General features: G+C 39.0%; 1 protein-coding gene across 2 annotated transcripts in view; it reads right to left on the reverse strand.

Annotated features, from left to right (window-relative positions):
* The window catches only part of ASH1L (ASH1 like histone lysine methyltransferase), a gene marked incomplete at both ends in the record, with an annotated part of 186232 nt that overhangs the window by 62755 nt on the left and 109992 nt on the right, over positions 1–13485 (reverse strand). The window contains one exon of one of the 2 annotated variants that reach the window (XM_079698474.1): positions 4122–4215. In XM_079698474.1, coding sequence (XP_079554600.1) covers positions 4122–4215 — 94 coding nt within the window. Of the gene's footprint in view, positions 1–4120; positions 4216–13485 lie in introns of both variants that reach the window. The other variant, XM_079698473.1, reaches the window with a different exon arrangement.

The following is a 13485-nucleotide window of genomic DNA, read 5'->3' on the forward strand; positions in this document are numbered from 1 at the left end:
GTGGAAGCACAGAATCCTAACCACTGGACCACTAGGGAAGTCCTTTGGATGTATGTTTTCAATGCTTTTGGGTATGTATCTAAGCAGCAGTATTGCTAGGTCTTATATTAAATCTGTGATTAACTTGTTGGGAACTACTAAAATGTTTCCCAAAGAGGTTTTACACCACTTCACATTCTTACCAGCGATGTATGAGGGTTTCAGTTTCTTCACACCCTCATTAATCCTTTAATTAAAGCCATCCCAGTGGGTGTGAAGTGATAATCTCATTATGGTTTTGATTTCCATTTCCCTAATGACTAATGATGTTGAGGATCTTTTCATGTGCTTATTGACCATTTCTATATCTTTTTCTGGAGAAAGATCAATTCAAATCATTTACTCATTGAAAAGATTCTGTTGTTTGTCTTTTTATTATTGAATTATAACAGTTCTTTATATATATGGGCTTCTGGATACAAGTCTCTTACTTGATATATGATTTGAAAATGCTTCTCCCTTTCTGTGGGTTGTTTCAGCTTCTTGATAGTGTTCTTTGAAGCACAAAAGTTTTAAATATTGATGAAGTTCAATTTGTCTCTTTTTTTCTTTTGTTGTACATGATTTTGGTGTCAGACACCTAAGAAATTATTACCTAATCCAAGGTCACAAGATTTACTCTTATGCTTTCTTCTAAGAGTTTTATAATTTTAGCTCTTATATTTAGGTTGATGATCCATTTTGAGTTACTTTATCCTTTTGTATGTCCATATCCAGCTATCACAGTAACCATCTGTTAAAAAGACCATGCTTTCCTCATTGAACTGTTGTGGCACTGCTGTAAAAAATCAATTGACTAAAAATGTAAAGTATAATATACAGTTTGATAAATGAGTATTTATCATAAGAAGTAAATCTTTTTGAAGTGCATTTCTCTAAAGATAAAGAAACCTGATTTCATTAAAAATTAAAAAAATAAGTATTACCTTCCATTTATTGAATGACTCCATTGATGATAAGATGCATTATTATTTTATCTGTATAACTATTTTATTCACATAACTAGTATCGCAAAGACAGAGATGAACCTAGGTCTGGCTGACTCAAAGTCATGCTCTTTGTTTACATGATACTGGAAATGAACTGTTTGAAACAGCTGACTGGCCTCCCTCCCTATCCTAATCACAAATTATTATCTGAACAACAAAACAGCACTGTCCAGAAAAAAATTTTTTTATCCTGTAACAGCCTGATTTTATGTCTTGTTTCACAGGAAAAAACGCCCACTACTTGGACAGGTTTTTCCATTATTTACTTAATTTGCAGACCACTGAGTACAGATTAATCTTAGTAACAGACTAAAGTGGGGATTTAGAGAGAGAAAATCTTTTTTTTTTTTTGGCGGTACGCGGGCCTCTCACTGTTGTGGCCTCTCGCGCTGCGGAGCACAGGCTCCGGACGCGCAGGCTCAGCAGCCATGGCTCACGGGCCTAGCCGCTCCACGGCATGTGGGATCTTCCCGGACCGGGGCACGAACCCGCGTCCCCTGCATTGGCAGGCGGACTCTCAACCACTGCGCCACCAGGGAAGCCCGAGAGAGAAAATCTTTATTTAAATTAAGGGATTTCCATTCTGGACCTCTTAACCACTATTCATGCCAGATATGTGACAGAAATATTGGCCTATCTTATTCATCTCATCTTCCTTGGAATTAACTGACTCTATCACCCCCTTGAATAGTCAGAGCTTCTTTCCAAAATCTGAGTTATGAATTAGCCAATTTCCCATCCAGAGCAAAACCAGTGAGACCAAAATGGTCATGTTTTCCTTTACACAGAACTTTTTAAATTACCTCTTATTTTCAAAGCCTATTTGTCAGTAGCACGTTCTAGGAAATAGCTAAATCTGCTGAGAATCTTCTTCCACTGCTATGACCTCACTATTAAAAACAAAAGGCTCTTTCAAAAGAACTTTGGCACTAAGCCCAGAGAATACGGAGCTTACTTACTCTTACCTTTTTTAAGTAAGCAATAGTACAGTTATCTAGCTGAGAATTAAACCTTGTAATGCTATGTTGTACTTAAACTATTCTCTAGCCACCCAATACAGAAAAATTAAAGCAAACAAATCTTTATTGCAGAACTTGTCTACCCCTGTTGCTTTAAATACATTGCTGGCGCTGGGCCCTCTGGGGAGAAAAAAGGAACTAGATAATCATAACACACAGAAAAGCCCCATAGTCAAGAGAGTCAAGAGTCATAGTTGAAGAGAACACTAAAAGCACCGGATCAACATCTACTATACAAGTAAGTTGTTCCTGGAAAAAAAATTCTCATCCTATGTTCAATTATGTATTCTAATTTCTCCTTTTCTTTCATTGTATAACCAATATTTGTTAAACTACTATTATGTACAAAGCATGGGGAAATCAAAGGAGAATAAGAAAGACAAATGATCCTGTGCTCCTAGAGCTTATAATCTGGTGGAGGAGACATTACTAAATGAGTAAACAAATATAGTAATTATAGATTACAGAAAGAAGTAAACAGGGTGCTGTGATACAGACTTGATATAGAGGAAGGAACCCTCTTTTGTAGGATAATCAGGAAAAAAATTTTAAAGAAAATAATATTTAAGCTGGTACTGACATTTAGCTCATCCTCAAAGGATGAGAAGAAATCCACCATGGGAAGTTTGAAGAAGAGCTTTGCAGGCAATGGTAATAATAAGCATAATGATCTTTTGGTTGGAAAGAGTTTGGTATGGTCTAGAATCTGAAAGAAGGCCAGCATGACACACAATACAGTGATTATAAGGGAAATATGGGAAACAACAGAGGCAGAAAATGAGGTAGTCAGGAACCACATCATTCCCAAGAGTTGGGGTAAGGAGTTTATAGTTTAATGGTGAGCCACTGAAAGGTTTTAAGTACGATTTAGTTTAAGTTATAAAATCACTTCCCTTTTTACTGTGTGGAGAGTAGATTGGAAGGGAGCAAGAATGGAAGTGGACAGATCTGTTAGAAGGCTATTGCAATGGCCTGAGCAAAAGATAATAGTGTCATGGGGGCTTCCCTGGTGGCGCAGTGGTTGAGGGTCCGCCTGCCGATGCACGGGACACGGGTTCGTACCCCGGTCCGGTAAGATCCCACATGCCGCGGAGCGGCTGGGCCCGTGAGCCATGGTCGCTGAGCCTGCGCGTCCGGAGCCTGTGCTCCGCAACGGGAGAGGCCACAACAGTGAGAGGCCCGTGTACCGCAAAAAAAAAAAAAAAAAAAAAAAGTGTCATGGACTTGAATAATGGCAATGGAATTTGAAGAGAAGTAGGATATATTTCAAGGATGAAAATAACAGAACTTGGAGATGGACTGGATGAGGCCAATCCAGGAAATCCAGGATGCCTTCTAGGTACACTTTACTTATCTGATAAGCTCAATAGTATGATCCTGGAAGGTATTATTTTTAAAATGCTAAGCAGAGACTTGAATTTTCTCCAAAAATAAACAGAGAGATAAATCTTCATCAATTTTCAAGCATAAAGCGAAAGAGAGGCATGGACATATATACACTACCAAACGTAAGGTAGATAGCTAGTGGGAAGCAGCCGCATAGCACAGGGAGATCAGCTCGGTGCTTTGTGACCGCCTGGAGGGGTGGGATAGGGAGGGTGGGAGGGAGATGCAAGAGGGAGGGGATATGGGAACATATGTATATGTATAACTGATTAAAAAAAAATCAGTAAACACACACACACACACAAATTTTCAAGCATATAAACAATCAGAAAAAGCAGTGGGCCCTTTTCCTTTGATTATTACATATCCACAAATCATCTCCCTTTGAACACAGAAAACACTTGAAACTGAAGTAATGAATAGTTGGGTTTTCCTAGATGACTTACTTAGAGAATCAAATGTTACAGATATAGTGTTGTTTATTGAAACTCCGGTGAATAAGATTTACGTCATTTTGACCCCTAGACGGCAAAAGGGTTTGCAAAATTCTTCAGAGTAACTATAATTAAATGGTAAAGACTTGACCCCACTGGAGATGTAGAAATAATAAGAACACAAAGACATTTCACCCAAACTCAAGAAATACCATTTCTTCTCAGTAATATATTCTGTATACTGAGTACTCACCGACATGAATGGGGGCTGGGAATAATCCATATTCATGCTCTCCTGGAGTGTATTCCAGCTTCTCTTTCTTTAATTGGATCAATCGGCTCTTTGGGCTGTGATTAGAAAAGAATGGAAAACAGTGAGAGGCAATGAAATTTCCTTTTGTAGTAAAATAGAAAAAAAAAATCACTCTATCGAAAATTTGTTTTAGTGGTGATCATTTTGTAATCGAATCACTATGTTGTACCTCTGGAACTAACATAGTTTTGTAGGTCAATTATATTCAATTTAAGAGAATGCGATACTATTTTGAGTTAAAAATCACCTTTATAAATATAATAAGGAATGAACTTGGCTTCACAGTAATTTATGCAAAAATACTGGGGGGGCTTTAATTAATTTAAAAATGTTTATGTAATCCAATTGAGCTATAGATAAGATTTCATAAAGTAGCAAAATTCCAAATTCACAATTTAGAGTGATAATTTTTTTAAAGTGTAGCTACAAAAGTATGTTATTTTTCTATAATTCTGATCCCAAACTAGTCATTTCATGTGACTCTCATAAAAAGGGACAAAGAAAATTAACAATAACAAATGGTTTATGTGCATGAACTATTTTGTGTGACTTGTTCTACATGTCAAAAATAGTTGACTTATATACATATCTGGTTTGTAAATAAAATTGTGAATAGGGGAAAAAAAGCGAGTATTTGTTTTAACAGTGGCTTAAATCTTAAACCCGTTTTTTGGGGCGGGGAGGGATACTACGTATTTTCATATATTTTTAAAATCCGAATTTCTGGAATTGTCTTTTAGGAATTATACATAAGATGCATTCTCCAATGCATCTCCAATGCACTAGCATTCTCCAACAGTTTTGCAGAAGGAACCTAAATTTCAGATCTGATCATAAGGACTGCCTTATATTTGGTTAATGATTTATAAAGTACTTTCACATATTATCATTTATGTCAATCCCGTGAAGTAGGTAAGAAATGTTAACTCTAGTTTACAGATTTGAAAACTGATGCTCTACAAGGCTAAATGACTTGCTTTAATTTTTGTAGCTGGCAAGGAGATTCAAGATGAAAACCTTAGTTTCTTGCTAAACTCCTATTCATTTACTATTCTTTTTATTTTATTCCACCATGTCCCATCAGCTTTTACCTCTTCCATTCATCTTACTGGGTCTGTGTTCCTAATGTTTGTTATGAGATTAAAACCTGAAGAGATTTCACAGATACATAAAAGGAAAGGAAAAAAAGAAGGGAGGAAAAAGGAAATGAGAAAAAGAGGAGAGCCTCATTCAGTCGACTCTGATTTTATTTTGGCTTAAAGTTCCAGTAAATAAAGCAAGGTGGATATATTTCTTTCATTAATTATGACATACTGCCTTTCAAAAAACAAGTCTAGTCTATTATATCTTGTAACAAGTAGGTATGTTAATACACACTTTGCAGATGAGAAAATTGAGACCCAAAGAAGTAAGTTATTTATAGAACCTTTAGTTCTTATTTGAAGACTGGTTCTTTCTAGTGAATCATTCATTTATTTATTCAACAATTACTGAGCACTCATTAAGTCCAGGCCCTGTTCCAAGTACTAAGAAACAGTGGGGAAAAAGACAGTTTACTTGGGTAGGTATACAATAAGGAAATAACAAAAACTAAGAAAATGAAAAAATAAAACCCAGAAAATAATAAATGCTAGGCAAATAATTAAAATGTGATGAATAGCAAGTAATTTGGGAAGGCTTTTCTAAGGAAGTGACATTAAGCTAAAATGTAAATGCTACTGATACTCAGGAGAGGATCTGGGAAATGGAAGATCAGGCAGAGGAAATAGCTGGTATAAGATGAAAGTTTAAATGAGATTGGAGAATTAGAAGAAATGAAAGGAGGCTGAAGCAGTCCAGGTAAAGTTAGAAACTAAGTCATGTAAAAGTTTAAAGCCAGTGGTAAGTAGTTTGGGGGACAGTTACAAAGAAGGAAAGGAAAGATGCTAGACTGTTCTACTTATATCTAAAGACCACTTTTCTCATTTTAAAAAAGTGGCCCCCAAAATGATTGTGAACACAAAGATGCATTTTTTAACCAACTAAAAACTATATTTCTTCATCATCAAAGTCAAATAGATCAAGAAAACAACTGTGTCTAGAACCAAGCACTCGGCATGAAAGAAAATTTGGTCTACACCTTACTAGATTCAAGACATATCCAAACTACTTAAAGAAATACATAAAAGTTTTCATCCAGCTAACATAGGAATGGAAGCAAAACTGGTATTTTACCCTGGTGCCAAAAGGGTAAGCAAGCATATAGGGGGCAGTAGTCGCAAAAGAAAATACCTGGCACCCTGAAGTGGACAAGCAAAATCACAAAAAAATTCAGGGTCACCTGCATAGTTTTACGCCCTCAAATAAATGAAACCTTGAATATATCCTATCAATTACCGACTGATTCCCTAAAAAACTCAAGTTTATCCTTGATTTTGCAATGCTGATACCTAAGATGCATGACATCATTATGGATATGATAATCATGTGAGAAACTGTTTTCCTAGGTCTTAGCCAAGTCTGACTTTGGTTCTAATTTAGACATAACCATTTATTTCCCTGTTGGTTACAACAACATGGAAAGCTCTCTCATTGTTTTAAATACCCCATTCTGTGTGAGCTCTGAGGAGTGGTATATTAAGAGAGAGAATGTGGTTGTCTCTGTCAGTTTGTCTTGGAGATTCTGAACATTCCTGGCATTTTCTGTGGTATTCATTTGTGTGCCACTATCAGTTCAAATCACAGGAGAAAATCTTTATACCTGTAGGAATAAAGAGTAGCCATTTCAGATACAAAACTGCCGTAACTCACAGTAGTCTGGACAGTTAAAAAAAAAAAAAAAAAAAAAGTTGCTGTGACAGGTGTTTACTCTAGCCTATGGCTGAAGTTGCAAAAATGAGACTACTAGTTCTATGTATAAGTGTGTAAATGAAAAAAACTCTTTTGCCTTTATTGTCAAAAGAAGTTAGTTTGCCTTTCACAATGTTCTATTTATAAATGTAACCAATTCAGTATTTGTGGCCAACTTTCTCTCTCTTTGGTAGATTATTAGTTTTAATAATTTATCACTTGGATGGGAGGATATCTAATTAAAACAGGCAAATCCACCATCATATGGGAGAAAAATATATGATTATTTAAGGAAAAATATAAAAAGTTAGTGTTCCTAATAATCATTAATTGCTATTATGCAATTAATGCTATTATGTTTATCTTAAATATTGTCTACAGTCATTTCTTGGCTTTAGGCATTTATCATCTTATTTTCAAATCTTGTCAACTCTAATCTAGGCCCAAAACTCAAAATAATAAAACTATTAAGATGTCTTTTATACTCAAACTATCTTAGAAGTATTCCAGACAGCTGGTAAGTCACACCAAGGACTTACTCCCACATTTGTTTTTGTTTATTTATTTTTTTGCCACACTGTGTGGCTTGCAGAACTTCCCTGACCAGGGATAGAACCTTTGCCCCCTGCAGTGGCAGTATGGAATCTTAACCACTGGATCACCAGGGAAGTCCCTGATATATTTTTAATTTTTTAATAAAGTGAATGCTGTTTTTTAAATTTTTTTAATTTATTTTATTTATTTTTGGCTGCACTGGGTCTTTGCTGCTGTGCATGGGCTTTTCTCTAGTTGTGGCAAGCAGGGGCTACTCTTCCGTGCGGTGCGCAGGCTTCTCACTGCGGTGGCTTCTCCTGTTGCGGAGCATGGGCTCTAGGTGCATGGGCTTCAGTAGTTATGGCACATGGGCTCAGTACTTGTGGCTCGCGGGCCCTAGAGCGCAGGCTCAGTAGTTGTGGCACACGGGCTTAGTTGCTCTTAGTTGCTTAGTTGCTTATATGGGATCTTATCGGACCAAGGCTCGAACCTGTGTCCCCTGCACTGGCAGGCGGATTCTTAACCACTGTGTCACCAAGGAAGTCCCATTGTGTACTTTTTTTTTTTAAAATTATTTATTTATTTATTTATTTATAGCTGTGTTGGCTCTTCGTTCCTGTGCGAGGGCTTTCTCTAGTTGCGGCAAGTGGGGGCCACTCCTCATCGCGGTGCGCGGGCCTCTCATTATCGTGGCCTCTCCTGCTGCGGAGCACAGGCTCCAGACGCACAGGCTCACTAATTGTGGCTCATGGGGCTAGCTGCCCCGCGGCATGTGGGAATCCTCCCAGACCACGGCTCGAACCCTCGTCTCCTGCATCGGCAAGCGGACTCCCAACCACTGCGCCACCAGGGAAGCCCCCATTGTGTACTTTTAAGACTGGAGAAAAGTACACTAATGTTCCTATACTTGATTGGAACAGTAACTGTCAAAAACTTTATCCTCTTTATCAAGAACTTTTTTTCCCCCTAGGTTTGAAATCCTTGTCAGTTAGTGACAATCATAACATGTATTTTATTGGATGCATTAGAAGAGTATGGAGAATTGTCAGTGTCTTACCTTTCTATAATGTTTTCATTCTCTGAGCAATTTTTGGTTAAATCTTTATGACTAAGACTGCTGGAAGAAGTATCAAAAAACCCTCAGTAAGTGATAATCTCAGTTATTTTTGACTAATGATACTAGTGGCAATAAGATTATGGGTACAGATTTCCCTGTACGTTATAACTGATAGCATCACCTTAAACAGATACTTGTTAGACTGTAAAAAGGGACAGAGCTAGAATTTCCAGGAAATTTTTAGCCAGGAAACAAACGATTTTGTGAAAACAGACTGTTCAACTCAAGATCAGCAAAATAAGAATTACCTAGCACTATAAAACTGATTTAACTGTAGTAAATATTATATTTTAATGAGTATATAATAAAGACCTTTTCTTTCTTCTTAATCTTTCTATATAACCCTGAAGTTATTAGGTGATCGCTGTACACACTGGAATTAAATACTTTTAGACTGGTATACTGTTCCAAAGCCTTAAATTAAGAAAAAAAAATCCTGTAAATGTTCCTAATATAAATTATAAGCCTACAGGAGAACTTAATAAAATTTCTGTTTAAAAAAAAATACATGCTGATTGGTCAAACCTAAAAAACTGTTCACAATATTATATATACAGTCACACCTTACCTTATTTTACTGCACTTTGCAGGTACTGTGTTTTTTTTTATTACAAATTGAAAGTTTTGTGGCAACCCTGCTTGGAGCAAGTCTACAGTGCCATTTTTCCAAGGGCATTCCGTCACTTCACGTCTCTGTGTCACATTTTGGTAATTCTCACAATATTTCAAACTTTTTCATTATTATTATATTTGTTATGGTGATCTGTGATCAGTGATCACTGATGTTACTCTTGTAATTGTTTTGGGGAGGCTCAAACCATGTCCATATAAGACGGTGAACTTAATAAATGCTGTATGTGCTCTGACTGCTCTACCAGCTAGCCAATCCCCACCACCCCCGTCTCCCACCCCCCCACCCAACGCCCCGTCTCTCTCCCTTTCCTCAGGCCTCCCTATCCCCTGAGACACAGCAATATTGAAATTAGGCCAACTAATAACCCTACAGTGGTCTCTAAGAGTTCCAGTGAAAGGAAGAGTTGCACGTCTCTCACTTTCAATCAAAAGCTAGAAATGATTAAGCTTAGTGAGGAAGGCAATGCCTTAAGCCGAGACAGGCTGAAAGCTAGACCTCTTGCGCCAAAGTTAGCCAAGCTGTGAATGAAAAGGAAAAGTTCTTGAAGGAAATTAAAAGTGCTACTCCAGTGAACACACAAGTGATAAGAAAGTAGAACAGCCCTAATGCTGACATGGAGAAAGTCTGAGTGGTCTGGATAGAAGGTCAAACCAGCCACAACATTCCCATAAGCCAAAGTCTAATCCAGAGCAAGGCCCTAACTCTCTTCAGTTCTATGAAGGCTGAGAGATGTGAAGCAGTTGCAGAAAAAAAACTTGAAGCTAGCAGAGGTTGGTTCATGAGGTTTAACATCGAGGTACAAGGTGAAGCAGCGAGTGCTGATGTACAAGCTACAGCAAGTTATCCAGAAGATCTAGCTAAGATCATTAATGAAGGTGGCTACACGAAACAACAGATTTTCAGTGTAGATGAAACAGCCTTATGCTGGAAGAAGATGCCATCTAGGACTTCATAGCTAGAGAGAAGTCAGTGCCTGGCTCAAAGGTTCAAAGGACAGGCTGACTCTCTCTTGTTAGAGGCTAATGCAGCCGGTGACTTTAAGTTGAAGCCAATGCTCATTTACCATTCCAAAAATCCTAGGGTCCTTTCGAATTATGCTAAATCTACTCTGCCTCTGCTCTTTCAAATGGAACAACAAAGCCTGGACGACAGCACATCTGTTGACAAAGCCCACTGTTGAGACCTACTGCTCAGGAAAAAAGATTCCTTTCAAAACATTACTGCTCATTGACAATGCACCTGGTCACCCAAGAGCTCTGATGGAGATGTACAACGAGATTAATGTTGTTTTCATGCCGGCTAGCACAGCATCCACTCTGCAGCCCATGGATCAAGGAGTAATTTCCACATTCAAGTCTTATTATTTAAGAAATACATTTCATAAGGCTACAGCTGCCACAGATAATGATGCCTCTGATGGATCTGGGCAAAGGAAATTGAAAACCTTCTGGAAAAGATTCTAGATGCCATTAAGAACATTTGTGGTTCACAGGAGGAGGTCAAAATATCAACATTAACAGGAGTTTGGAAGTCGTTTCCAACCCTCATGGGTGACTTTGAGGGGTTCAAGACTTCAGTGTAGGAAGTAACTGCAGATGTGTTGGAAATAGCAAGAGAACTAGAAATAGAAGGGGAGCCTGAAGGTGAGACTGAACTGCCGCACTCTCGTGGTAAAATTTTCACGGATGAGGAGCTGCTTCATATGGATGAGCAAAGAAAGTGGCTTCTTGAGATGGAATCTACTCCTGGTGAAAACGCTGTGAAGATTTTGTTGAAATGGCAACAAAAGATTTAGAATATTACATAAACTTAGTTGCTAAGGCAGTGACAGGGTTTGAGAGGATTGACTCCAATTTTGAAAGAAGTTCTGTGGGTAAAATGCTATCAAAGAGCATTGCATGGGGCTTCCCTGGTGGCGCAGTGGTTAAGAGTCCGCCTGCCGATGCAGGGGACATGGGTTTGTGCCCCGGTCCAGGAAGATCCCACATGCCGCCGAGTGGCTGGGCCCGTGAGCCATGGCCGCTGAGCCTGCGCGTCCGGAGCCTGTGCTCCTCAACGGTTGAGGCCACAACAGTGAGAGGCCCGCGTACCGAAAAGAAGAAAAAAAAAAAAAAGAGCATTGCATGAGAGAAAAAAAAAGAGTACTGCATGCTGCAGAGAAATCATTCATGAAAGGAAGAGTCAAAGATACAGCAAACTGCACTGCTGCCTTGTCTTTAGAAACTGCCTCAGCCACCCCAGCCTTCAGCAACCACCACCCTGATCAGTCAGCAGCCATCAGCATCGAGGCGAGGCCCTCTATCAGCAAAAAGATTACAACTTGCTGAAGACTCAGATGACGGTTAGCACTTTTTGGCAATAAAGTATTTTTTAATTAAGGCATGTACATTGTTTTTTTAGACATAATGCTATTGCACACTTAATAGACTACAGTATAGTGTAAATATATCTTTCACATGTGCTGGGAAACCAAGACCTCTGTGTGACTCCCTTTCTTGCAATATTCACTTCATTGCAGTGGTCTGGTATTGAACCTGCAGTGTCTCTGAGGTATGCCTGTGTACATATAATGTAAACTGCTTTTTATGCTCCTATTTCGAAAAACCCATTTTCCTTCCTATGTGCAAAACACCCAGTTCTTCCCTACTGTGAGTTTCTTTCCTGTGTATCGCCTTACTTTTACACAGAACACTTGACTTCTGACACCTCTGGTCATAAAATGTGTGGAAGTTTTTCACGACGTCAACCAATTCTCTTCACACCAGCTAGGTGTCCTAAAATTTAAATGAAGTCTAACACTACCTACCTGGAGACACTGTCAGATCCCACAGGTTAAGGGCTCAGTCTCACAAGACTGCCTCCACTCTACCTCAGATGTCAACTGAAAACAGTAAGTCCCCAGTTTATACACAACTTATGTCCTACAAATTGGAGGTCCCCATTACCCCCTCTCTCAGGTCTGATTAATTTGCTATAGCTGGTCACCAGTCACAGAACTCAGGGAAACACTTACTTACGTTTACCAGCTTATTAAAGGATATGATAAAGGATACAGGTGAACATCCAGATGGAAGAGATGCATAGGCAAAGTATGTAGGAAGAGGTGTAGAGCTTCCATTACCTCTCTGGGTGTGTCACTCTCCTTGTACCTCCAATTGCTCACCAACCTGGAAGATCTCTGAACTCTCTACTACTGGGATTTTATAGAGGCTTTCTAACATAGGCATGATCAATTATTAACTCAAACTTCCAGGCCCTCTCCCTTTTCCGGAGGATGGCAGGATGGGGCTGAAAATTCCAAACTTCTAATCATGGCTTGGACTTTCTGATGACCAAGGGCCATTCAGGAGCCCACCCAGAGATGCCTTTTAGAAAAAAAAGATGCTCATAGTGCTCTTATCACTTAGGAATTTACAAGGGTTTTAGGAGCCCTGTGTCAGGGATAGAGTCAAAGACAAATATTAGAACAAGAGACGCTCCAAAATTTTCCTATCCCTTAGGAAATTATAAGGATTTTAGGAGTCCTGTATCAGAAACTGGGGGCAGAGACCAACAAATATATTTTCTATTACCTAACGGTTTCTATACTTTTTATGACCATGTAGTTATATTATGTAGGTTCAGTATGATATATAATTGGATAAACCAAATTTGTAACCATGAAGAATCTTATTTAATTTTATATGACAAGATCACTAATAAGGACAAGATGTATACTTCATAAGCGTAAATGATACCTATAGAGTCCTCTCAGGAAACTGGCCTGCTATTTATTCTATGGCTTATGGAATCCCATAATTTAAAGGGAGTAAGAAATGTCACTCTTGGGCTTCCCTGGTGGTGCAGTGGTTGAGAGTCCGCCTGCCGATGCAGGGGACGTGGGTTCGTGCCCCGGTCCAGGAGGGTCCCGCGTGCCGCGGAGCGGCTGGGCCCGTGAGCCATGGCCACGGAGCCTGCACGTCCGGAGCCTGTGCTCCGCAACGGGAGAGGCCACAGCAGTGAGAGGCCCACGTACCGCAAAAAAAAAAAAAAGAAATGTCACTCTTGGCAGGTCGGGAACACTGAAAAATAGGGGGTTTTAAAGTAAGAGGATTTTCCTACAGGGACTTCCCTGGTGGTCCAGTGGTTAAGAATCTGCCTTCCAATTCAGGAGACACGGGTCCGATCCTTGGTCGGGGAACAAAGATCCCA

This window comes from Hyperoodon ampullatus (assembly GCF_949752795.1).
Source record: "Hyperoodon ampullatus genome assembly, chromosome: 2".
NCBI lineage: Eukaryota > Metazoa > Chordata > Mammalia > Artiodactyla > Ziphiidae > Hyperoodon > Hyperoodon ampullatus.